Source organism: Podarcis bocagei (genome assembly GCF_964188305.1).
Source record: "Podarcis bocagei genome assembly, chromosome: 2".
Classification (NCBI taxonomy): Eukaryota; Metazoa; Chordata; class Lepidosauria; order Squamata; family Lacertidae; genus Podarcis; species Podarcis bocagei.
Window position 1 is genome coordinate 24,242,378 of NC_138126.1, and position 27,196 is coordinate 24,269,573.

The window sequence follows — 27,196 nt, forward strand, 5'->3', positions numbered from 1 at the left end:
GTTCGTAGCTTTGAGAACACTGTCCAACCATCTCATCCTCTGTCTTCCCCTTCTCCTTGTGCCCTCCATCTTTCCCAACATCAGGTTCTTTTCCAGGGAGTCTTCTCTTCTCATGAGGTGGCCAAAGTATTGGAGCCTCAGCTTCACGATCTGTCCTTCCAGTGAGCACTCAGGACTGATTTCCTTCAGAATGGATAGGTTTGATCTTCTTGCAGTTCATGGGACTCTCAAGAGACTCCTCCAGCACCATAATTCAAAAGCATCAATTCTTTGGCGATCAGCCTTCTTTATGGTCCAGCTCTCACTTCCATACATCACTACTGGGAAAACCATAGCTTTAACTATACGGACCTTTGTTGGCAAGGTGATGTCTCTACTTTTTAAGATGCTGTCTAGGTTTGTCACTGCTTATCTCCCAAGAAGAACAGATTACATGCAATCAAAACAAGACAATCACTATCCATGGGCTTACAATCTTTTTTAAAAAATAAAAAAACATCCAAGGGAAAATGGACAGTGAGGGAATATAAAAATCAAAACTTTGGTGCCAATTTGTAAACAGTTGTTCCCATAATGACCATTGAAATGTAGGTGGGTTCCACGAGGCAAGACACAGTGATAACAGCAAGAAACTTTATTGAACTACATAACTGGGAAACGGGCAAAGCAACTGCTTATATACATTCCTGAAAGCCTGGGCCATTCCCATTCCTGTGATTGGCAGTTTAAACTTCCAAGCTGCGAATCACAACTCAGAGTTCAAGGGCCAATGGCAGAGGCCCAAATCCTGAAATGTTCTGTGATTGGACATCATGTATCAAATCAGAACACAGGAGCTCAGAATCCTTAGCTCAGGCAAACACAGACCACTGAATACATTACAACCATCTGCCATAGTTCAGGGGCAGGAGGTTCCTTGAAAGACGTGGACTTCCAGTGAAGCTGATGAAATGAGCCCTGCTTCCGATATCCCCCACTGAGGCAGCCCCCAAACGACAGTTGAGGGAGGAGGCGGCCTTGTGGAGCTTCCCTGCCACAACAGTAGATGGAGCGATCTGTGGTTCACAACTCTCCCACTGCGTCTGTCTCCAAGCTAGTGACTTTCCACTTTGTACTCCAACAGGGACCAGAAGGTATTACTGCCACCTTTTGCCATTCTCACTGTCACTGTGGAGCCACCTGAGGTGCTGCAGGTTCCCTCCCAGAAACCGTCTTCACTCAGCCTCAGTGGGCGAGACTTTCCGCATTCGACAGACACCCCGTCTGCACCAGGCAGCTTGAGTTTGAACGTTACATCACGGTTGGCCGGCAGGACCCCGGCGAGAGGTGCCACCAGCTCAAAGGCATCCTCCCAGTTCGTGTAGCTTTGTGGGAAAACCGGCCACGTCACCTTCTTATTTGGGCAGGAGATGAGGTAGCTGAGGGCGCAGTGACTGCTGCCCGGGTCAGATGCTTTCTTTGCCCAGATGTGAAGAGCAAAGGCCCCTGCGTGAGGGAGATGTACCTTCAACTCAACCTTAGTGCCCCAGCGAGTTGTCCAGATGTGACGCCTCCGTACGGCCTCTGGCGTGCGGCTGGTATCCGAGTCCAGGGTGACAAAGAAGTCCAGGTCACTCGTCTGAGTGAAAGTGACAACACAGCGGCCGTCATCGGTGTGTATGATGGGGCTTTCGGGCAAAGCCTCCAGGATTCCCTTTTCCTCTGATGACCAGCTGGGCCCCACAGGATAGATGAGCGCTTTGGGCAAGCGGAAGCTCTTGTCCACAGATCGGCACACCAGGGAGTAGTTTAGAACGTGGCTGTAGTCCTCCTTGCTCTTGGAAGGTTTGGCGAAGATGTCCAAACTATGAGTTCCCACCTCCTGAGGATACACTTCCACGGTCATCCCGTTCCTCTGCAGGGTCATGAAGCACTGCTCTTTTGCCCCATTGAGCTTGCAGAGGAAGAGGGTTGGAGAACGACTCTCAATGGAAACAGTTGCCTTGCCGTTTTCTGTGAAAGAAAAGTGAAAAGTTTCGAATTGTTGTTAATACTTGCTTAAAAGAGAAACACTCATGAGGACTGCAGGGGAGAGGAGGGGAAAGTTCTGTTGTGCAAGTGAGAGTTTGTTGTGCTGGTTTATGTTTATTTATTCTGTCATTCAGTAGGTCTTAGCAGAGTTTTATAATAATAATAATATTAATAATTTTTATTTATACCCAGCCCTCTCCAGCCAAGGCCGGGCTCAGGGCGGCTAACAAGCAATAATAAAAACAAGTTGAATGAATACAACTTAAAAACAAGATTAAAATACAACATTAAAGTATTGAAACATTAAAATATTAAAATGCAGCCTCATCACAGGAGGAGAAAAAAAGAAAGAAAGAGGGGGAGGGAATCAAATTGGCTCCAAGCCAAAGGCCAGGCGGAACAACTCTGTCTTACAGGCCCTGCAGAAAGAAATCAGATCCCGCAGGCCCCTGGTCTCATGAGACAGAGCGTTCCACCAGGCCGGAGCCAGTGTTGAAAAGGCCCTGGCTCTGGTTGAAGCTAATCTAACTTCCTTAGGGCCCGGGACCACTAGGGTGTTGCTATTTATGGACCTTGAGGCTCTCCGTGGGGCATACCGGGAGAGGCGGTCCCGTAGGTATGAGGATCCTAGGCTCTGCTAAAATATATATCAATATGTAATGCATGGGGATTGTCCAGATAGACCAGACACAATCCAGCTGCCTCACAATTGTTGCGTGAGGAACCTATGTGGCCCTCCAGCTGTTGTGAGACTCCAGCTCCCATCAGCCCCTGTTAGCATGGCCAATCGTCAGGGATGATGGGAGTTGTAGTCCAGCGACCTCTGGAGGTTCTCCGATCCACAGGTTCCCTCATCTCTGCTTCATAATAATGCAGTAGCGACTCATGTCACAGTGCAGTTCGCCTTTGAAAAAACATGAGACGGATTGTCAGCGTAACTGTCAAAAACAACAAGACGGGTGCTTCTGATTGACTTTACCTGTTTCGATGACTGACGTTGCCGTGGAGGTGCCTATCAGTCCCACTGAATAAAACGCAGGCTTATACCACACATCGCGTTCAAACTGCTGCAGTGATAATGTCCGTTTCAGGAGCTGCCAGCTGTGGTCTTCTGGGAAGTGATCGTTAATAAACAGAGCCGGATGGGTAAGGAAGTAAAACTCATTGTACCTGCAAAAGGAGAAGGCAGAATTGTGCAGCATTTCATAAAATTGCCTCAGTCATCACCAGAGTCAAACTGGGAAAGTTACCTAAAGCTTAGTGTGGAATAATATCGGCCCAGTTTGTGTGTATAGCCAGGATTTAGATGAGGGGGGGGGCAGAATTGAGCTATCTAGTTAAGTATTTTGATTTATTTACTTGATGGGGGTGCAGCTGCTCCCCCTGCCTCCCCCCCCCCCCTTGGCTATGCCCATGGCGCAGTTCCGATGTCAGGTTTAGCATGTCAAAAATGAGCCAAAGCCAGCCTCACATTCACACACTGCTGTGAAGAAACTAGATCCTGGTTCAGATAAATCAGTTTGTCTCACCCAAATCCATGCTTAATGTTAACAGCGGTTTGTTTGACAAGCCATGGCTTATCCAGTTAGTTTGTTTAAACCAGCTTTCGTTAACATTGGGCACAGCTTGAGGCTTTGCACACTGTGCTAAACAAGCCTTCCCCAATCTGATTCCTTCCAGATGTTGCTGAACTCTACGTCCCATCAACCCCAGCTAGCATGAAGGATGATGGGAATTGTGGTCCAAAACAGCTGGAGGGCACTGGGTTGACAGAGACTGTTATGTTGCAACAACCTAGCTTCCATCATCACCAGGATAAGCATAAAACTCTAGAACCACTCAAGGAAATAAATGAATGGTTGGTGGAGTTTCCATAATTTCCCCCATCACCATCGGCTTGGTTCTCATTGCAAATGGTCAGCCCTGTGGCCATCAAATCGCAAACAGACAAAATAAAAAGCCTTCTAAAAGCAGCAGAAGTAAACTATACCTTCGCTGAGTCCCACACTGTCTTCAGGCTTTCTTTTGCCTAACAGCATACCTGAAAGTGAAGCTCTTCTTGTCAACATCCGCGTAGCCACTTCCCCACGTACTGTCCAAAAGGTGCCAGCTTCCATCCAGATGGACAACATTCCAAGCATGATTACTCGCTCCCTTAAAGACTTTTCCTGGTTTGTACCCAGCCCCTTTGGCGTGCCCTGACAACTTCTTGCACTGTATCCCTGCAATACTGAGGGGGGAAAGAAAGGTATTCAGGAACGCCATTTCACTGTTCTTTTGGGCTGGAATTGTCATTCATCCTTTTTGTTCTGTTTTCAGGGAGAAGCCAAACAACATTATTTCAAGCCCAATGCATTTCAGATTGCATTTCATGCATTGACATAGAAGCTGTCGTCAGAAGCAAAATCTGGCAGCCTGAGAATCTCAGCTTACATTCTGAAGACAGACGGACAGAGAAATTTAGCTTAAGTTTTTAAGGTAGCACAGAGGGGCTTTAATACATGCAGGCAGTGAGAGTTTTGGATTTGATATCCCGCCTTTCACTCCCTTTAAGGAGTCTCAAAGCGGCTAACATTCTTCTTTCCCTTCCTCCCCCACAACAAACACTCTGTGAGGTGAGTGGGGCTGAGAGACTTCAAAGAAGTGTGACTGGCCCAAGGTCACCCAGCAGCTGCATGTGGAGGAGCGGAGACGCGAACCCGGTTCCCCAGATTACGAGACTACCGCTCTTAACCACTACACCACACTGGGTGAAGGATGCTTGTTAGGGAGGGTGTGAAGCATAGGCGGGTTCCCACGAGGCAAGACACAGTGATAACAGCAAGAACCTTTGTTGAACTAACAGAACTGGACAACAGGGGCAAAGCAACTGCTTATGTGCATTTCTGAAGGCCTGGGCCACTCCCACTCCCAACGTGATTGGCTGTCTAAACTTCCAAGCTGCAAATCATAAGTCAGAGTTTAAATGCCAATGTAAAAAGGTAAAGGACCCCTGACAGTTAAGTCCTGTCGCGAACAACTCTGGGGTTGTGGCGCTCATCTTGCTTTACTGGCCGAGGGAGCCGACGTTTGTCTGCAGACAGTTTTTCCGGGTCATGTGGCCGGCATGACTAAGCCACTTCTGGTGAAACCAGAGCAGTGCACGGAAACACCGTTTACCTTCCCGCTGGAGTGATACCTATTTATCTACTTGCACTTTGATGTGCTTTCAAACTGCTAGGTTGGCAGGAGCCGGGACCGAGCAATGGGAGCTCACCCCGTCACGGGGATTCGAACCACCGACCTTTCAATCAGCAAGCCCTAGGCTCTGTGGTTTAGAACACAGCCCCACCCACGTCCCATGGCAGAAGCCGAAATCCTGAAATGATCTGTGATTGGATATCATGTATCAAATCAGAACACAGGGGTCAGAATCCTTAGTCCAGATTCAAGCTCAGGCAAACTGAATACATAACAGGGTGCGTACAAGATTTCCAGCACGCCTGTGTTTTGGTCCTTCTTTCCATAATAGTGCATTAGAATATAAAATGCAAACTAAGTGAATATGGGCTGAATACCACTGAAAACAAGTTAATCATGAATTGATTTCAATGGACCTACCTCAATTACAATGCAAGCCTATATATCAAAATTTGCTTCAGGAGCATTCATAGTTTGGTGCTGGGTTAGGGAACCCGTGGCTCACCATACCTCCCATCATCCTTGCCAAGTAACAACCGTTTGTCATGGAGACTGGGGCCAATAGGAATTACCTGCACATTTCTTCAAAGAGTCCAGAATATCCAGCGCAAATGCCTTTTCCTGATCGAAGGACATCAGCTGCCTCACAAGACACCTTGTCAAGGTTATGGTAGCCTTCCACATCGTATTCTGGAGAAAAAAAGACATTTGTGAAATACCACCCCAAAGCATGAAATGCACAGTGAATAAGGGGACTGCAACAGTTTTACTCGGAATGCAAACTTTGAGCAGAAGATCAGAGTGATTGATCAATTAAATGAAAATATTGTTACATGGGACACGGGTGGCGCTGTGGTTTAAACCACTGAGCCTCTTGGGCTTGCCGATTGGAACGTCGGCGGTTCAAATCCCCGCAACGGGGAGAGCTCCCATCGCTCGGTCCCTGCTCTTCCCAACCTAGCAGTTCGAAAGCATGCCAGTGCAAGTAGATAAATAGGTACTGCTGCGGCAGGAAGGTAAATAGTGTTTCTGTGCGCTCTGGTTTCCGTCATAGTGTCCCACTGCACCAGACGTGGTTTAGTCCTGCTGGCCACATGACCTGGAAAGCTGTCTGTGGACAAACACCGGCTCCATCGGCCTGAAAGCGAGATGAGCGCTGCAACCCCATAGTCGCCTTTGACTGGACTTAACCGTCCAGGGGTCCTTTACCTTTACCTGTTTACCTATTGTTACATGCCACCCCACCTTTAATGCACATTCGAGGCACATTCTTTCCCTCAAATAATTCTGGACACTGTAGAATACGCCTCACGGTTACAATTCCCAGCGACACTCAACACACCACAGTGCCCAGACTTCTTTGAGGAAAAGAATGTGCTTTGACTGTACCTCAACTGACTCTGCAGTCAGTTCTAAAGGAAAGCAACAACCAGCAGCACAAAGACTTCCAGCTCCTCTCACAGCATGCCAGCATGACCAGTGCTCAGGAATGATGGGAGTTGTAGTCTAACATTATGGCCACAGGTTCCCCACCCTGTTCCATAGTTTTCTCCCTCCTGTGGGGCATCCACGCATCTATCAGCTGCAAGGCAGGCAGCACTTCCAAAGGAAAATCTCCCCTAGTATGGATGGAGATGCAGGGCTAGGGGAAAGCTTTACCTGTGGAATGCCTGTCCGTTGTGATGTTGTCAGAAGCAAAGGGGCACAAGCATACAAAAAGTTGTCACTGCCACCTACCTATGTGGCGGCAAATCCACATCCAAATGGCTCGGACTTTCTCCAGGTCACTGTGGGCTTTTTGGAGCAAGGCACTTACCAGGTTTGCCACGCTATTTCTGATGTTTACCTGTTTCACAAAAGGGAATAGATTCAGTAGCTTTTGATATGGGAAAGGGGTACCCAGTTCCATTTTTCTATCTAAGGCAACTACCTGTTTAAATAAAGCCTAGGGTGCAATCCTACATGCACTGACAAGGGTGTCAGTCTTTTTTCATTTCTTTTTTTACATTTCAAGGTCATCCTATTTAATTTGCGCTTTCCGAAATGATAAACAAACTGAAACATAGCAATCTTTCAAAATCTGCCCTGCTCTGGATGTTGCAGTACAGCTCTCCAGATAGGAATGTCTGCAAAAACGTGTGTACATGTAATAAATATGCATGCAAGGTAATATGTGCACAAGAACACATTGTATTAGGGAAAACGCTTTGCAAAATTCAGTACATTAGGAGGAATTTGCATTAGAACGCTGATGAATTTTCCGAGCGGGTGTCGGTCTTTTTGAACTCAGTGGAGCTTACTTCTGAGTAAAACTGCACAGAACTGCACATTAAGAATTGTTCTGAAGGGAGAAGCATGCATAATCTTTTCCAGGGCACACGGGCATGCCATTCCCACAATCTTTCACTGAAATTCAAATCCCCTTTGTGCCGGGCAATGGGTGGTGGTCTTGGATTTGGCAGAAGTGCTGACTTCTACTGGTGGAGAGAGATGCCAGTCTCCATCCACCAGTACAGAGCAACCTGTTCCACCTGTGGGTGGGCAAAACTACAGCCAGCATGGCATTCTGAGAGCCAGGGCCGTCTTACCCATGGGCGCAAGGGTGCGGGGCGCCTGGGCGCCAGGCTCTCAGGGGCGCCAGGCCAAGAGTCAGGGGCCCAAGAGTTGAGTCCGGAGAACAGCCTGCCCATTGGTCGGAGTGCCACGGTGGGCTCTTCTACTGTGGGGGGCTCTGTGCTGTGAGTTTGGGGGTGACCGAGCCAGTGAGACGCTGAGGCAGCCGACTGGCTCCTCCCTCCTACTCTCCTGGGACTGGGCAACCGGGGGGGGGCACCGGGCAGATCTTTGCACCCCGGCACCGCATATGCTTAAGACAGCCCTGCTGAGAGCAGGGAGGGCGAGGGGCTGAAGCAGCCCAGGATCCAGAGCCGGCCCTACTGTTGTCACCGGGCAGAAGTGTGAAACCTGGGGTGGACTGCTGTGCCACCACCAAGAATACACATTGATTGTACACCAGTTTAATTGTCATGAGTTCCTTCAGAGATTTCTCACATCAGCACTGATAATTGCTTGTTAATGACTGCTAGCCAGAGTTCTCTGAGGAGAGGGAATGGCTGCTAAACTGTGGTTCTTGACTCTAATCTTATTTGACTTTTGATTTATCTCTTGAATTTTAATAGCAAAGGAGCAGCCAAGGTAATGCCATCCCAAAATAGCTAAGTATGAAACGTTTAAAGCACATCTCTCCGCCCAAAAAAAGAATCCTAGGAACAGTGGTTTGTTACAGGTTCTGGGAATTGCAGCTCTGTGGGGTTATGATAGTTTCCACAATACTTTGATGTATTTGTATGGTGCGTATAAAAGGTAAAAGGTAAAGGACCCCTGGACGGTTATGTCCTGTCAAAGGTGACTGTGGGGTTGCAGCTCTCATCTCGCTTTCAGGCGGAGGGAGCCAGCATTTGTTCACAGAAAGCTTTCCGTGTCATGCGGCTAGGAGGACTAAACCGCTTCTGGCACAACGGGACACTGTGACAGAAACCAGAGCGCACAGAAACGCTGTTTACCTTCCCGCCCCAGCAGTACCTGTTTATCTACTTGCACTGGTATGCTTTCGAACTGCTAGGTTGGCACAAGCTGAGACAGAGCAACGGGAGCTCACCCTGTCGCAGTGATTTGAACCACCGACCTTCTGATGGGTAAGCCCAAGAGGCTCAGTGGTTTAGACCACAGTGCCACCCACATCCCCATAGTCACCTTTGACTAGACTTAACTGTCCAGGGGTCCTTTTCCTATGGTGCATATGCAGCCTACATAAATAGGCGCTCTGTTGTGTCTGTCCATCATGTGGGAAACAGGAGCTGGGTCTTGCGACTCATGATGTTTCCCATTGGGAACGGAGGGTTTCCTCCTATCAGGAGAACACATGTGAAGGCACTCTCAGATTCCAAATCCACATGGAAAAGGATCTCTGCATCCCAGCAAATTCCATACAGGACTATTATTCCACCCTGTAAAAAAGATTGCATACCTTTGATGCATAGGCATCCAGTTCCTTAAACTGTGTCAAGTCGATTGGTATTGTTTTCAGACTGGATTTATCCCACGGGTAATCTAGGAACAAACATGGAAAAGCTCTACCTCTCTTTCAAATCAGAACCAGTGAAGGTGGTGAATGTCCTGTGTGAGTGCCTGGAGGCAGTTGGAGGATGGATGGCGGCTAATGGATTGAGCTTGAATCCTGACTAGACAGAAGTACTGTTCTTGGGGAATAGGGGGTGGGCTAGTGTGGAGGACTCCCTGGTCCTGAATTGGGTAACTGTGCCCCTGAAGAACCAGGTGTGCAGCCTGGGAATCATTTTGGACTCACAGCTGTCTATGGAGGAACAGGTCAATTGTGTGTCCAGGGCAGCTGTTTATCAGCACCATCTGGTACGCAGGCTGAGACCCTACCTGCCCGCGGACTGTCTCGCCAGAGTGGTGCATGCTCTAGTTATCTCCCGCTTGGACTACTGCAATGCGCTCTATGTGGGGCTACCTTTGAAGGTGACCTGGAAACTACATGTAAACAGGACAGGAAAATTGGCTTCCAGGTGGAGAAATCAAAACTAGAAACAGAACTGTTAGAACCCAATACTAATAATTTGTCAAGAATGTATAACTTGTTGCTGAAATGGAATACACAAGATGAAACAGTTAAATCAGCCATGATTAAGTGGGCACAAGACATTGGTCATAATATTATGTTTGCTGACTGGGAACAGTTGTGGACCACCGGTATAAAATTTACGGCATGTAATGCCTTAAGAGAGAATATTATGAAAATGATTTACAGGTGGTACATGACCCCAGTCAAGCTAGCAAAAATCTACCATTTGCCTGATAATAAGTGTTGGAAACGTAAAGAAACTGAAGGTACTTTTTATCACCTTTGGTGGACGTGCCCGAAGATTAAGGCTTTCTGGGAAATGATATATAATGAAATGAAAAAGGTACTTAAATGTACTTTTTCCAAGAAACCAGAAGCCTTTCTCTTGGGCATTGTCAGCCAATTGGTGTCAAAGAAAGACAGAACTTTTTTTATGTATGCCACTACAGCAGCAAGAATTCTCATCGCAAAGTATTGGAAGACACAAGATCTACCCACTCTGGAAGAATGGCAGATGAAGGTGATTGACTACATGGGACTGGCTGAAATGACTGGCAGAATCCGTGACCAGGGGAAAGAGACGGCGGATGAAGACTGGAAGAAATTTAAAATATAGCTCAAGAAATATTGTAAAATTAATGAATGCTAAAATGTTGAGGTTTTAGAAAAAAGGGGGATTACAGCTGTAAAAGATTAAGTAAAGGAAAAGAATAAGGGAAAATTTGATAAAATCAAGGGGCAGGATTTGCTGAAACAAATTTGGAAATTGGGATGCAGAAAGGGGAGGTATGGGGAAGTCGGTGAAGTAAGGTTTAAGAAAAAAGAATTCGAAATTATACGTGTTTGTTTATGTGTTTGTTTGTTTTTATTGTGTAATGTTTGTGTTTATAAAAATTGTGAAAAACCAATAAAAAATTTATTTTTTAAAAAAAGAAACTTGCTTCACACCAAAACCTCTGTCTTTTAACCCTAGCAGGTAGCGTAACAGTGACACAAACAGGACTGCATGAAGTAATGGACAAAATGTACCCACCCACCCACATGCCACATATAATAGAAACGCCATTCCGCTTGCCAGAACCAAACACTGGTGATGAGACAGAATGCTCCACCGTACCTGAGGAGAGCAGGCTAACAGAGGAAGCAGGCTGCATTAGCATGTACAGAGATGCCCAATGACATCTCACTCATTCTTCCCATTCCCAAGCATCTGATGCCTGAGGCGGCACCTTGCTCTGTCTAATGGTAGGGTCGGCCTTGGTGGCCAAGGTACAGTGTGGTTAATATTTCCCATGCAAACCTTGTTCCTAGAAGACCTCAAGTGGTTGTGGATGGGCTCAGCTAAGATATATAAGAAGTGTGGGGGAACTTTGGCCTGCCAGAAGCTGCTGAACTACAACTACCATCATTCCATGGCCACTGGCCACCCTTTTGGGGGCTGATGGGAATCGTAGTCTAATAACACCTGGCGAGCTAAAGACTCCCCACACCAAATACAGTGGTACCTCGCATTATGAACAGTCCTGCTTACGAACGCTTCTGGTTACGAACTCCACAAACCCAGAAGTAGGTATTCCGGGTTGCGAACTTTGCCCTGGAATACAAACACAATCTGCTTCCGGGGCCGCAGGAGGCCTATGTAAGGAATGCACGCTTCGGGTTAAGACCGCTTCAGGTTAAGAACGGACTTCCAGAACGAATTAAGTTTGTAACCTGAGGAACCACTGTATACAGGATACAGGCCAGCAGGCAAATATAACAAACAACTTATAAAAGGCAAAAGATTTATGCGATCTGAAGAGAAAACATTCTTACAGGAAGAGAATATTCTTACAGGAAGAATTAGAAATCAGGAAGAGGAGGTCTTTAATAAAGAATGGGGAAGGTTTATAATTTATTTGAAAAGCTATTGTAAACAATTACGGTACATATATCGGTAGGATTGACAGAAAACTTGTGTAAAAATTTGAACTATGGATTGAGAAACGATTTATAAAAATAGAGTTATGAAAGAGATAGAGGGGGAAATCATTACATTAAGATCCACAATGGGGGGGAGGAGTCAAAATTGATTATATGTTTATGTACTTAATTCATTTGTTTATGTAAACTAGAAAATGCAAAAATAAAATTTATATATATAAATAAAAACAACTTATATTTACCATACAGAACTTGTCCCTTAGACAGCTTTGATCCCTTTTCTCCATCATCCTGAAACCCTGCAAAATGGTTATTACTGGGATGAGACAATATGTACATTCGAACGTATTTTGCAACATTCATCATTCCTGGCCATTAGTCATGCTGGCCGGGAAACAATGGGAGCCCAACAACATGCATACAGCCACAGATACCTCGATATATTGCTCTTAAAAGGTAAAGGGACCCCTGACCATTAGGTCCAGTTGTGACCGATTCTGGGGTTGCGGCGCTCATCTCGCTTTATTGGCCGAGGGAGCCGGCGTACAGCTTCCGGGTCATGTGGCCAGCATGGCTAAGCCGCTTCTGGTGAACCAGAGCAGCGCACAGAAATGCCATTTACCTTCCCGCCGGAGAGGTACCTATTTATCTACTTGAACTTTGACGTGCTTTCGAACTGCTAGGTGGGCAGGAGCAGGGACTGAACAACGGGAGCTCACCCCGTCATGGGGATTTGAACCGCCGACCTTCTGATCAGCAAGTCCTAGGCTCTGTGGTTTAACCCACAGCGCCACCCGTTGTCAGTGTAATTTTCATAGCTGCCCATAAAGCAGGGGTCAGCAAGGTTCATCTTGCCTGGGCCGGATCGGTCCTGACAAGATCCCTTCGTGGGCTGTATATCGCGCGTATGTGAGAGCGTACGCCTGTGATTTTCAGCGTCTGTGCATGCGCTGACACGATTTCCAGCATCTGCGTCTGCACAGACGCGATTTCCGGCGCCGCGGAAGCGAGGCCCCGCACCGCGCTGTGTCGGGTTAGCGCAGGGCGCAAGCAGGCAACTCATTTCGGGGGCGGCTTGTGGGCCAGTCAAACGACCTCCGCAGGCTGCTTCCGGCCCATGGGCCTTAGGTTGCTGACCCCTGCCTTAAAGCAATGATGCAGAAGCTGCTGCCCCCTAGAGGCTGCTAGGTTACTAACTCCCACCAAACCCAGCCAAAATGGGGGAAGGCAGTCTTCCAGTTTGGATGTTCATGAGTTCTAGTGTTAAGGGAGATGGAGGGAAAACACAGCCAAAGGGGACTCGCTCCACCCCTTTGATTCAGTACAATCACTGCTCTGAATTCTGCCTTTAGGGAGTGGGCCATAGCTCACTGCTGGAGCAAGCAGAAAGGCCCTGGTTCAAACTCAAACATCTCCTGGAAGTGCTATGAATGTCTCCCACCTGAAATGCCGGGAGGCTGTTTGCTGGTCAGTATCAACAATACCTAGTCTAGATGAACCAGTGATCTGACTGAGGGCTCATTTGCATTTCCACTTGTCCCATGGCTGTAAAGCATGGGTCTGAGCGGTCTCCCACTTTTCCATTGCTTTTGAGGCACGGCTCTGAGCAGTTTTCTGTTTGCCCTATCACTTTTCCCAGGAAAACCTGCTCTTTAGTGCTGAATCGGAGCAAACATCAATCTGTAGAAAAGCCTGTTGATGTTTGCTCTAATTCAGTGGTAAAAAATGGGTTTCCCATGGAAAGTGGCGGGGGCAAACAGAAGTGTGAACAACCCTAGCTATTATTATTATTATTATTTATTTTATTTTATTTTGACAAAGAAATAATCATAAATAAATAATAAAAATGTGCACCCCACCACCAAGACCATTCCATTGTAACTATCCAACCTCCCAAAATTTCAACACCTCTTGCGATGGTTTGACCCCTTTCCATTTTAACAGTCCAAATTCTACAAACACCTTCCATATTTCCTCATAATCATTTCTCCTGCATATTCCTTGTCTTACCTTAATGGCACATGTTAATTTATCATTAATAGCTATATCTCACACCTCTTTATACCATTCTTCCATTTTATATTCTGTTTGCCCCTTCCATCTCCTAGCTACCATAATTCGTGCAGCTGTCAATAAATATGTAAGCAAGTCCTTCATAGCCTGTGAACCTTCTACCCCATCGTAAACTAATAATAATGCTACCTCTGGACTTTTGGTCAGCTTTAACCCAGTGATTTCTGTTATCTCCTTAAACACCCTTTGCCAGAAACATTGTCCATATTTACACCCCCACCACATGTGAACCTAAGTCCCATTTGGAGCCCTTACCTTCATTGTCCTTCCCTGTCCACTCAGGAAATACCTGGATTCCTGCAACACCAGGAGCACACATGCACACAAAGAATGAGTTACAAAAAAATAAATAAATCCATAGGAACACAAGGTGGAATAATACATTATAGGATTGGGGGTTATTTTGCAATTTAATCTCTATTAATTTTTCAATATTAAGTCCCTTCACCACATAGACAAAAACAGATGCCATCAAATACAAAGAAAATGTTACATATAAAATAAAATTATCCCATATGTTGAGACTTCCATCGTCCTTAGTATGGGTCCTTCATTTCCTTGTTGACTGCATATTTCTATACTCTTTAACTTAACACAAATTATCCATGATCTTTGTAGCATATTACATTGCAGAAGTTAATCAAAGCATGTCGAAGATTTCGTATGAGAACAATGTTCTGTTAAATATAATCTCAATAAATCCAATAAATATAATCAATAAATCCCATTTTTTGTTAAACTGTTGGTTTGTCTTGTTCCTAATTTTTCCTGTCGTCTTTCCCAATTCTACATATTCAAGTACTTTCACCTGCCCTCCATTTTAGTTGGTATTTTATCTGCCTTCCACCATTTAGCTATTAAGATTCTTGCAGCGGCGGTTGCATACATGAATACGTTTCTCAGCTCTTTAGGAATATCGGGGGGGGGGGGCATGTATTTTAGATGTCCATCTTTGGGTCCTCTGCCTGCCTGTGGTTTTATATCTTTAAAATGAGATTCTAAGGACAGGGAGGATGCGATCAAGTCTCTTGGTTAAGCTCATAGCTCTAGCCAAACCTGTTTAGCATTCCTGTGCATGTCTAAAAAGTACGGGTCACTTCTAGCTTCCAGAAGGTTACAGAATATGCAGCACTTACGAATATGTCATCCTCAGCGTTCTTTGATCTGCTACACTCACTACAGCATCCTTTAATTCACATTAAAGCAACTCAGGTCGGAGGAAGCTGAAACATTTCCCATAAATAATAATAATAATAATAATCTGTTTTCTTATGCATTGTAACATAGAAACGGACCTACCTTTTCTGAAGGAGAAATTCTTTTTGCTCCGCGATGTGCTGTGTCTCGGATGTATTTCCACAGTGATTTGATCTGGAGAAAAACAAACAAAGAGAACTTGCAAACAGAGGTATCAAGTCAACTACACAGTAAAAACATGCAAAAGTGGTAGGAAAATGAATGTCCCTCTTGCTGCTTTTAAGGTTGGTGGGGTGGGAAACTTGCTTTGTACCGGATGAAATGGTTTGCTCTTTCTTATGGGTTTTGAAATAATCGAATATTCATTTTTAAGAGGTAGCATGTTAACCCTCTGGGTTTCGGATTAGGAATCCCTTGCGCAGGCTCCATATCACATATCAAAGGTGACATAAGCAAAATAAATCCAGATTGCAGAAAAGTAGCCCTGAAGAACCAACAGTCAGGAAATGATGGTGCCAGAGAATACTGAAAAATCAGAAGCTGAAAATATTCAATGCACACCCTTTAAAAAGGTGTCATGTACTGAGTTGAATAGGATCCAAAATGCAGCAGTCTGACTGGTCCTAGAACAATAGGGTCCAAAATGCAACAGTCCGATTGGTCCTAGAACAATAGGATTCAGAATGCAGCAGTCTGATTGGTCCTAGAACAATGCAGCAGTATGATTGGTCTGCAGGAGCCACCCAATCCAGCTCCAGATGGAAGTGAATCCACAACCTGATTGGCCTACAGGAGAATTTCGGAATTAGCCAATCATGTGTAGCCCATTGTGTAAATAATGTGTAAACTTAGGGGGAAATTTCATTCCTCCTCACCACTATGAGCTGAATAAAGAGCATGAAATCCACTCTCAACTCCGAGTATATTTCAAAAAGATTTGTTGTTGTTGTTACTACAATTGGGCTTTTCTTTCAAACCAAGCTCCTTAGCAAGATTTCCTCGGCAAGATCACTATTACAGCCATTGCAGTTAATGTTATCAACATTCACCGGCTCACATACTTTGTTTAGGCTCATAGGTAACACCCGGCAGATGATCCTCATTGTGCGTTTCAGCTGCCTGGCCTGTTTAAAGAACAAAGAGAGCATCTCAGAGACTGGAAAAAAAAAATTTTTTAAGCATATGTTGCATAATTTATATCATAAAATTTACACACAGTTTCATTACCGCATTTATGCAAATCTAATGCGCCATCAAATCTAATGCGCACCCTAATTTTCACAACAAAGTTTGGCCAAAAAAAGGTGTACATTACATTTGAGTAAATACGATATAAATAAATAAAACCATTCAAAGTGGCGTATACCTGAAAAGGAACCCACAAGGGATCTCATCAAATGCTCTGAGCCTAAAGCAGATCCAAATATTCAGGAAATCTGAAAGTTAAGTGCAGCCCCTGGGCTAATAGGGCTGGATTTGCAGACTGAAATCTGCATACATAGCTGTCAACTTTTCCCTTTTCTTGCGAGGAATCCTATTTGGAATAAGGGAATTTCCCTTAAAAAAAGGGAAATGTTGACAGCTATGGTGGAAGGTGCTCCTTCGGGTTTACTGAACACACGTAGTTGCTTCTACTTGAATCCTTAATGGTGCTCCAAGCGAGGCCTCCCCATAAGATCTCAACAAGTGAGAGGGGACCCCTTATTTAGTTAGTTATTTAGTAAGTACACGCATGTGCCAAATGCACACCTTTCATTCCTCCCGGAACTCGAGGCACCATACATAGGGAATTCCTGGGAAGCCTCCCGCCCAGGCCTGACTGGACCCAAACCTGCTTGGCTTCAGCAAAGGTGGCTACGTCATTGGTCTTCCCAACCTGCCCTGGCATCTGAGGGAAAGGCTCTCAGGTCATCAGACATGCACAGCTACAACATGGAGTCACGGTAGACAATTTGCCCCCCAAAGAAGGCTTTACAGTTGATGGTTAAACAGCAAACCACTCTCACCTGTGATTCTGGGATTCTCGCTTATTTCTTGACCCGTTCCTTCTTCGGCTCGAGCTGTTGGAAATATGACCCGCCATGATCAATACCATACCTGAAGCATGCAACCAAGTCCATGTCCATACAGTGGTGCCCCGCAAGACGAATGCCTCGCAAGACGGAAAACTCGCTAGACGAAAGAGTTTTCCGTTTTGGAGGTGCTTCGCAAAACGAATTTCCTATGGGCTTGCTTCGCAAGACGACAATGTCTTGCGAGTTCCTGCTGGTTTTTTCCCTCCCCCCCCCTTTTTCTAAGCCGCTAAGCCGCTTATCAGCTGATCCGATCAGCAGATAAGCCGCTAATAGCGCTAATAGCGCTAATCCGCTAATCCGTCAATGGGCTTGCTTCGCAAGACGAAAAAACCACTAGACGAAGAGAATCACAGAACGGATTCTTTTCGTCTTGTGAGGCACCACTGTATGTTAGCTCAGAGTACCTCACCAGCCGCAGCACTAAAGTCTGCGGAGGTTATTTTGGGGGAGATCATTTCATATGTTTATCCCACTAAGTCCAGGATGGGGAACCTGCAGCCCTCCAGATGTTGCACTGCAACTCTTATAATCTCTGACCATGCTAGCCAGAACTGATGAGTACTGGATGCCCAACAACACCTGGAGGGTCACAGGTTCCTCACCCCTGCTCTTTGCTTCCCAAAAATTGTCTGCAAACACCCCCACTGGACATGGAAGAGGAGTGGCCTAGGGAGGCTGCACGACCTTCTATTATTTTTAACCCCCAACAGTGCATACTGGACGCTTCCTGGTAAGGGTGTGAGCCCAATCATAGTCCATATACTTCTTTCACTACTTCCCATTTCCTCCGAGGGAAATTGAGAAAACCATATGCAAGTCAGCCTGCCCACTGCTTATAGTTTAGTTGGTGGTACCTCGGGTTACATACGCTTCATGTTACAGCCTCCGCTAACCCAGAAATATTAGCTCGGGTTAAGAACTTTGATTCAGGATGAGAACAGAAATTGTGCTCCGGCGGCGCGGCAGCAGCGGGAGGCCCGGTTAGCTAAAGTGGTGCTTCAGGTTAAGAACAGTTTCAGGTTAAGAACGGACCTCCAGAACGAATTAAGTACTTAACCCGAGGTACCACTGTATATTCCTGCAGATCCTGCCATCTTCCATTGTATGGACATGGTAAAGGTAAAGGACCCCTGGACAGTTAAGTCCAGTCAAAGGCGACTATGGGGCTGGAGCGCACATCTCGCTTCAGGCCAAGGGAGCCGGCGTTTGTCCACAGACAGCCTTCCAGGTCATGTGGCCAGCAGGACTAAACTGCTTCTGGTGCAACAAGAGACCATGTTGGAAGCCAGAGCGCACGGAAATGCTGTTTACCTTCCCACCACAGTGGTACCTATTTATCTACTTGCACTGACTGCTAGGTTGGCAGGAGCTGGAACAGAGCAATGGGAACTCCCCCCGTCGCGGGGATTCGAACCACCAACCTTTCAATCGGCAAGCCCAAGAGGCTCGGTGGTATAGACCACAGCACCACCTGCATCCCTGGTTGTGGACATGGCCAAGGCAGCATAGACATTGCTGAGACAGGAGTGCAAACAAGCTGGGAACGTGGGTTTGGGAGAGCACAACTTTCCTGGTGACTCTCCTGCCATGGGATGCCCAAAATCTTCCTGACGCAGTGCACGAGGAGAAAAACTCTCCAGCAAGATCTAGGCCATTACACATGCACAGACATAACAAGGAACTAACTGTGGCATCACGGGGCAAAACTGGCCAACTAAATTGACCCATTTCTCTCACCAGCTAATCTGCGCTGTCTGTTTGATTGCTGCACCGCCCCTTCTTCTACTTGATCTGTTGGAAAAATACAATTCATCATTACTGCTCTGGCTTGTATTGTGCCTGTCTTTCTCACATGTGTGGGGGGGGGCAGGGGAAAAGGGAAGCTTTCGTTGGGGAAATTGTTGGAATTCTTGCTCCATGATTGCAGTCATGGGATTTTTGTCTTTCACATGACGGTATATGTTTTGACTCCACAGAGTGGGAAGTGACAGAGACAGGATGTTTGTGTTACTGTGTTCCATGAAGTGGGACTGTTGTCCTTTGCTCTTTTTCTCTTTGCTGTCTGATGCTAGAGAGAGAGGGAGCCATGTTGCAGTGCTCCGTGTGTGCTTATATGTAAATAAAGTAGATTAGCCAAAATGCCGAGTTGCTGAGGTCTGTTACGCAACTGCGCAAACTCTGCGGATCCCTAAGTGTGCCAGTGTCGGTTGGCATTGCGCTGTGATGTTCGGGCTGAAGAAAGCTTTTGAAGCTCCCGAACGATCGACCAGGAGGGAGAGAACATGCCAGTCGGGCATGTGTCTCTGCCAGGGTCCTACTCGAGTGTAGGCTGAACTCCTGACAGAAATGACACCTGAATTTGGGAATAACTTATGACTGAATCCCAAAAGCTAGCATGCCCCTAGGGGTCCATCCTCTCTGCCACCTCCACCACCGGTGGAGAAGCTGTAGCGGCAGCAGCTTCTGGAAAGTTCTAGCGAGATCTCGCTGGAACCTGCTGCTGCTTTGCAGCTGCTGCCATACAACCCAGGTAAGGGAGGCTTTGGTGAGGGTCTTCAGCTGCAGGGCAGTGGGACCAGATAGGCTGAGATCACTCCCTCACTCTTCAGAGATAATTGAGTAAAAACTGGTTCACATAGAGTCTGAGACCTCAGAGGTGTGTGTTCAACTTTTACATCCAGCTCCAATATTCCACCCACTCAGCTGCAACCATTAGATAGAACCTTATACAGTGGTACCTCAGTTTTCGAATGAATCTGTTGACGAACATTTCGGTTTACAAATGCCGTAAACCCAGAGGTAAATGCTTCGGTTTTTTAACATGCCTCGGAAGTCGAACATGCCACGCGGCTTCCGCTGGGTGCAAGATCCAGAGGTCTAGCTGTTGACCATTGAGTTTTTGTTTTTCGAACGTTTCAGAACTCAAACGTTCAAAAACCGGGGTTGTTGTTTAGTCGTTTAGTCGCGTCCGACTCTTCGTGACCCCGTGGATCAGAGCACGCCAGGCACTTCTGTCTTCCACTGCCTCCTGCAGTTTGGTCAAACTCATGCTGGTAGCTTCGAGCACACTGTCCAACCATCTCGTCCTCTGTCGTCCCCTTCTCCTTGTGCCCTCCATCTTTCCCAACATCAGGGTCTTTTCCAGGGAGTCTTCTCTTCTCATGAGGTGGCCAAAGTATTGGAGCCTCAGCTTCAGGATCTGTCCTTCCAGTGAGCACTCAGGGCTGATTTCCTTCAGAATGGATAGGTTTGATCTTCTTGCAGTCCATGGGACTCTCAAGAGTCTCATCCAGGACCATAATTCAAAAGCATAATTCAAAAGCATAATTCAAAACCGAGGTACCACTGTACAAGTTAGACCACAGGCTGTTACCCATGTTAGTCTATGAACATCTTACATCAAATTTGGTTAACAATCGGTGAATAGAAATGAAGGCCCAAGGATGCAAGTGGTTCTCCCAGCAGCAGTGTTTACACTGATCCAAAGTATGACAAGAAATAAACGGAATAGGATTTTGATATTCACTCACCAAGGGAGTCAGGCTGCCCTTTATCCTCTTCACTCGTTGCAAAGCCTACAGAAATATCATTATTACAAAAAGACACATAGGAAACAAGCCTGACGGTCAATAGCTCTCTTCTTCAGGTCTACCTTCTCCTTCTGTCCTAATTCCCTCCCAGAGGAGGGTTGGAAATGATGTTATCTGGATTGGAGTGAGTGAAAGGCAGCAATTCCAAAACAAAGGACTGGCATAGAAGCAGCAAACGTCCCTTGCTTTGCATTCTTGGGTATTCTTGAATAATTTGGCAGCGGTTTTACGAGGAGTGATTCTGAGGCAAAAGGTGTGCTGCAAGTCTGGAAACCGACACACAACCTAAGCACAAATTATATAAATATATAGGCTTAAATGTCTGTCTGTATGTCTATAACAAATATATATTATCTTGCTAAATGATAAGGTTGTAAGAACAATGTCACTCTGTTTTCATCGGCTGTTTTCCAACGCAGAGACAGGGTGAGGTTGCTCTGAGAAAACAATGTGGGAATTTTAGTTCTCTGGTGATGATAGTGGTGGTATATATATATATACCACTATTCGTAAAACTTATCAGAGTGTTTACAACAATTACACGTAAAACCATACAATGAAGACCATATAAAATGTTAAAACCAGTCACCGGCTACTATGCATTTTACTTACAGGTGAGTGGCCTCATAGAACTAAAGGCGGAATTCTTGAATTAAATCTCCATTTCCTCTTGGCTGCGCTTTAGACAACAACTTCCTCAGAGAAGGACCTGTTTTGTTGTGCAACTCTACAGGTTCAGAAGTAATTCTCACTGAGTTCACTGAGGTATGGAGTAAGGTGTGTAAGACTTTCTCCTGTGTACGTGGGTTATTAACGCTCAAGTTACACTTCCTACTTACACAAGTAGCAGAGATAGAAGGGCAGCAGCGGGAAGCAGAAGATTGCCAGCAGGATCTGCTGAGTGCGAGATAAACCATCATGAAAGGCCATTCTTTCTTTGGATGTTCAGCTGAAAGAAATAGCAGTGAAATCTATTTCTTTACCAAAATATTTACAAATTGACAGTTGACATCCTGGCACTGCAGACCTCATGATATTAGACTGGCGGGATACAGATATTAGACAGGTGGAATACAGACGGACAGATAGACATGGTTGTTCTCTTCAAATGACATCTGAAGGGCTGCCATGCAGATTTCATGCCAAAAATATGTTGTGAGTGGAAATGGCAGGGAAACAGTTTTCGGCTAAGCATCAGGAGAAGTGTCCTAATGGTAATACAGTGGTGCCTTGGTTCTCAAATGCCTTGGTTCTCAAACGCCAAAAACCTGGAAGTAAGTGTTCCGGTTTTCAAACGTTTTTCAGAAGCCGAACGTCAGATGCGGTTATCAGCTATTGTTTCCAGGGCGCCTGCACCAATCAGAAGCTGCGCCTCGGTTTTCAAACATTTCGAAAGTCAAACGGGCTTCCGGAACGGATTATGTTTGGCACTTTTGTTTTTGCTATTTTGTGTTTTTGAGGCTTTTTCGGTTACCGGTAATTTGTTTTTGTGACTGTGTAGAACCCAGTTCAGCTACTGATTGATTGATTGATTGATTGATTGAGTGAGTGAGTGACTGGAAATGGATAAAAGCCCTCCCATCCAAACAATGACTATCATCAGTGCAGGTAAGAAAAATAATTGAATTCAATTTTTATCATCTACAATACTGTCTTATTTATTGTATAGTACAGTACATTGATTATTGTTTTCATTTTATGGATCAGTGATCTCGTTAGATAGTAACATTCATGTTAAATTGCTGTTTTAGGGGTTGTTTTTAAAAGTCTGGAACAGATTAATCCATTTTGCATTACTTTCTATGGAAAAGCACGCCTTGGTTTTGGAACGCTTTGGTTTTGGAACAGACCTCCGGAAAGGATTAAGTTTGAGAACTAAGGTACCACTGTAGCTGTTTGACAGTGGAACAGATGGACTTGGGAAGCTAAGCAGAAACTGAATCACAATTTGCCAGGGATGCTGTAGTTACATTCTGCCTTCCAGATCTTGAATTGAGCTTTTTTATAAGTATGTCTGGTACTCACAAAAGTATTGCCCCATGCAACTAAGGGGCCCTATGCCTGGTTTCCCCCATTTCGCCTCAGCCTGCTTGTTATGTATTCAGTGGTCTGTGCTTGCCTGAGCTTGAGTCTGGACTAAGGATTCTGAGCTCCTGTATTCTGATTCAATACATGTTGTCCAATCACAGAACATTTCAGGATTTGGGCCGCTGCCATTGGCCCTTGAACTCTAGAGTCACGATTTGCAATTTGGAAATGTAGACAGCCAATCACGTTGGGAATGGGAGTGGCACAAGCCTTCAGAAATGTATATAAGTAGTTGCTTTGCCTCTGTTTCCCAGTTATGCAGTTCAAGAAAGGTTCTTGCTGTTATCGCTGTGTCTTGCCTCGTGGGAACCCACCTACACTTCACTGCTGGCCAGGGCAAACACAATGTCCTGCAGGCTGATCATTACCACGACAGATAGCACACAGAACCTTTTCCCTAGCGGGTGCAAGTTTTCTCCCTGCGGGGAGACTGGGTCACTTTGGGGACCCTCTCCCTAGGCAAAGCAGATATGACTCACGATTCCCACCCTGTCTGGTCTGCAGCTGCCCAGCCTCAAGCCAGAAAGGCTCTTCTGATTCTGCTGCGTACCGCTGGAAAGGCAGACCTGCACTGAGTGAGCCCTGTCAGGCAGCAAGATTGGCACCCGGAACACATGGGGGAGGGGATGAGCCTGATAAGAGAGTTTCCCCATCATATCAGGAGGCACACAGAACCAAAACCAAAACTTATTGTTTATTTTTCTTATAAAGGTAAGGTAAGGTAAAGGGACCCCTGACCATTAGGTCCAGTTGTGGCCGACTCTGGGGTTGCGGCACTCATCTCGCTCTATAGACCGAGGGAGCCGGCATTTGTCCACAGACAGCTTCCGGTTCATGTGGGCAGCATGACTAAGCTGCTTCTGGTGAACCAGAGCAGCGCACGGAAATGCCGTTTACCTTCCTGCCGGAGCGGTACCTATTTATCTACTTGCACTGGTGTACTTTCGAACTGCTAGGTTGGCAGGAGCAGGGACTGAGCAACGGGAGCTCACCCCGTCGCAGGGATTTGAACCACCGACCTTCTGATCGGCAAGCCCAAGAGGCTCAATGGTTTAGACTACAGCGCCACCCGCGTCCCCCCATAATAATGCTGTACCTTATAAAGGTACTGCATTATTATTATTATTATTATTATTATTATTATTATTATTATTATTAAATTTGTGTACCGCCTTCATCCATAGATCTCAGGCCAGTTCACAACATAAAAATACAATACAAAAAAACACAAGATACATAACAAAAACAAGAACAAAAACCCCCCCCACAAATCAATAACACCCCCTCCCACAAACACTTTTAAAAGGGGTATAAGGTGTTAATCAGCCAAAGGCCTTGTTGAAGAGGAGTGTTTTTGCCTGGTGCCTAAAGGTGTATGTAATGAGTATGGGTTGCTCGTGCGTAAGTTGCCGCCTCTCCTGGCTATGTTGCCTGGTTAAACTTTTCTGTCTGGACAGCCCTTCACTTCGTGGCTGCCTCAGTCGCTAGCAGAATCCGTCAGTGGGCGTTTCTTAAACCTTTTCCAACAAAAGTTGTTTGACGCCAAGTCTCCTCCTCTCCCTGTGCGGAAGTCTTCTGCGCAGGGAGGGTGTGGGTAGCGGAGGACCCGTGCTCTCCCCGCTGGTGTCCGGTGAAGAGTCCTGGAGCCCTCTCGCCGATTCCCCCATCAGCCCCTCTATATCCCTGGTGTTGCGCTGATTTGCTTCCCCATCTGTTGAGCTGCCTCTCTCCCTGTGGGGCCCTTCTCCAGCATCATTTGAGAGCCTTCCCTCCACCTCTAGCTCTGATGTCAGTTCCCTGACAGTGTATGATGAAGGTGCCAGCCAAGCATTCCACAAACAGGGAGCCACTGCAGATAAGGCCCAGTCTTGTGTTGCCACCTTTTGGCCCTCTCGTGGCACACAAAGAAGGGCCTCTGAGGTTTGATTCAGGGTCCGGGTAGGTTCACATGGTGAGAGATCCTTCACGTCTTTGCTTTAGGAAAGAGGTACATGGAGACCCCCTCAGCTCAGTTCCAGCATTTTTGATTATTGTGGTTATAGGTTAAAAAAAAGGCCACTGTCCTGAAAATGCAGTGGGGCCTATTGTAGCTTTGCAATTCAGCCCACAAGTGAGGTGGGAGGGAACTTTGATCTTTCAAATTTCAGCGGCGCTCTGTGCAAGGTCAAAATCCAGCAGCTCCCTGCCTCACCTTCCGCTCTGCTCAATTCACTACATCATAGTTGCGACACCCTGCAGTGTCCCCCTTGGCCTGATGCCCAGTGTGGCAGAACCGGCTGCACTGCCCTAGATCATAGCTGTCAACTTACAGATTTGAAAATAAGGGACCAGCAGCCTCAAAAATAAGGGATTTTCCGAACACAGGTATGTTCAACTTCTGAGCCCCTCCGAGCCGAAGGCAGAAAGCCCAGCCAGCAGCCAAACAAAGCCTCAAGCGGTGGTTCCCACAGCGCAGCAACCCGGAAAGGGGATGCAGCAAGGAAAACCACCGTCACCTCTCCGCTGGGAAGCGCTGAGCAAAGGCAAGTCCCCAGGCAACACAGCCGACTTGATCGGCACAAGGCATGCAAGCTCCACCCCCCAGTTGTTCTTAGACTCCTTACTGGGTGAGCAACGCAGCCAAGCAACACAGTTGGAGCCTCCCTTCTCCCTGGCCAGCAGGCAGGGAGGGAGAGGAGCTGCTTCCTTTGAAACCCGGGAAATATAAGGGACATCATCAATAAGGGACAGCAGCGGGGCACAGCGCTGGGATAAGGGACTTTCCCGCCAAATAAGGGACGCTTGACAGCTATGCCCTAGATCTGCCTCTGCCACAAGTTACTAGTCCTCAACATTTCACTTGCTCACACTGACCTCCTTTAGGTACCCATGTCCTTGTTTTATATCTACCTATCATCTATCTATCATCTATCTATCTATATCTATCTCTATCTATCATCTATCTATCTATCTATCTATCTATCTATCTATCTATCATCTATCTACCTATCTACCTATCTACCTATCTACCTATCTACCTATCTCTATCATCTATCTAGCTATCTAGCTATCTATTCAGTGCTTTTTTTCTTTAAAATGTTTAAGGGTACTCTCATTTTCTTACTCATATTTAAATACTGCCCCTCAATGAGGCCAAACTTAGATTCACAAAATGTTTAGGGGTATGCATCCCCCTGCGTCCCCCCCCCCTGAAAAAAAGCTCTCTGTCTCTCTCATCTATCTATATCTATCTATCTATCTGTATTTCTTTCAGTAGAAGCGGAAAGTACTGTAAGAGGAAAAAAGATAACCTATGTGATATATTAAGTCAGCTTTTAAATCCATTGTATTTTCAGACACAGTCAGGTTTATTAAGGTGAATGAATAGGGCCTGCCAAAAGGGCCCGAGAGCATAAACTCACCACTGCCCTTACCTGCTTTTCTTGCCATTCCCATCCATCCCTCACCGTTCATTTGTATAAAACTGGAGAGAAACACTCTGGAGAATTCACTGAACTGTTATTCTGTGACCTGAAAAGTTCCCTCCAGGGGCTGGGGCTGGAATGAGCTTCTGCCTGCTAACTCTCCTAGGATTCCAGTCTGCCAGGCTTACCAGTTCCTGGTAAATAGACACTCCATGGACCAGTCCGTTGCTTCATTTCACAAACCCTGCTTTTGTAAGAGGCCCAAACAAATCAAGATGCTCTGGTTACCTTTTCGGCATAGATGCTCAGCAGGGACGTCCAGGTAATGATTCTTCTCCTTTGGAGAAAAAGTTATACCTGCAGGAAAGACTGTTTGTTTCTCGGCGCACCTTGGAGAAACAGGTAAGTTGTTTCATTTCCTTGTTGGAGAAAGGCTGAACTTTGTCTCTCTCTAGCAATGCAAATGCAAGCAATCATATTATTTATAGAGGTTGCTTAGGGAAAAGACATTTATACAGCCAAGGTGTGTCACCATCACGACGGCATAGCAGTGTGAATTTGGAGAGTAACGGGGAACTCTGCATTTGTGTAATCAAGGAATAAAGTCCCAAAGGGGAGGAGTGAGGGAGGAACATGGCTTGAACTCAGTCAGGAGGATAGATCACCCAGATGTGGCCTGCATATTGTCCTACCCAGTGCTTTTTTCTGGGGGGAACGTGAGGGCCATACGCATACCCCTAAACATTTTGTGAATCTACATTTGGCCTCATTGAGGGACAGTATTTCAGTATGCGTAGGAAAATGAGAGTACCCCTAAACATTTTTTTGGGGGGAAAGCACTGGCCGTACCCATGCACGTTCTTTCTGTATTGTCGCCCCAAAATTTTTCACTGCTTAGGACAGTGGTTCCCAGAGTGGGCACAGGCTGTGGGATTAACCAGAGGGTGCTAGGAGGCAAGAGAACAGCAGGGGCACTGGGGGTATAACTATCAGAATTTGAAAAGCTGGTAT

At 46.1% G+C, this 27,196-nt stretch overlaps 1 protein-coding gene across 2 annotated transcripts; it reads right to left on the minus strand.

Moving 5' to 3' along the window:
* Positions 1–619: 619 nt before the first annotated feature.
* On the minus strand, positions 620–26,610 carry LOC308580538 (kyphoscoliosis peptidase-like). Of its 2 annotated transcripts, none has more exons than XM_081182329.1 (15): positions 26,474–26,610; positions 21,533–21,642; positions 20,634–20,678; positions 18,841–18,894; positions 17,035–17,088; positions 16,090–16,152; positions 15,131–15,202; positions 14,087–14,128; positions 12,001–12,057; positions 9,218–9,300; positions 6,928–7,036; positions 5,763–5,880; positions 4,052–4,240; positions 2,990–3,180; positions 620–1,992 (listed from the first exon to the last, which is right to left on the minus strand). In XM_081182329.1, the coding sequence occupies exons 2-15, from the start codon at positions 21,621–21,623 to the stop codon at positions 1,094–1,096; spliced, it is 2,067 nt and encodes a 688-aa protein (XP_081038455.1). In that variant the 5' UTR covers positions 21,624–21,642; positions 26,474–26,610; the 3' UTR covers positions 620–1,093. The 2 variants fall into 2 exon arrangements, with proteins under 2 accessions (XP_081038455.1, XP_081038456.1); XM_081182330.1 differs by having other exon boundaries at positions 26,195–26,610.
* Positions 26,611–27,196: the final 586 nt, after the last annotated feature.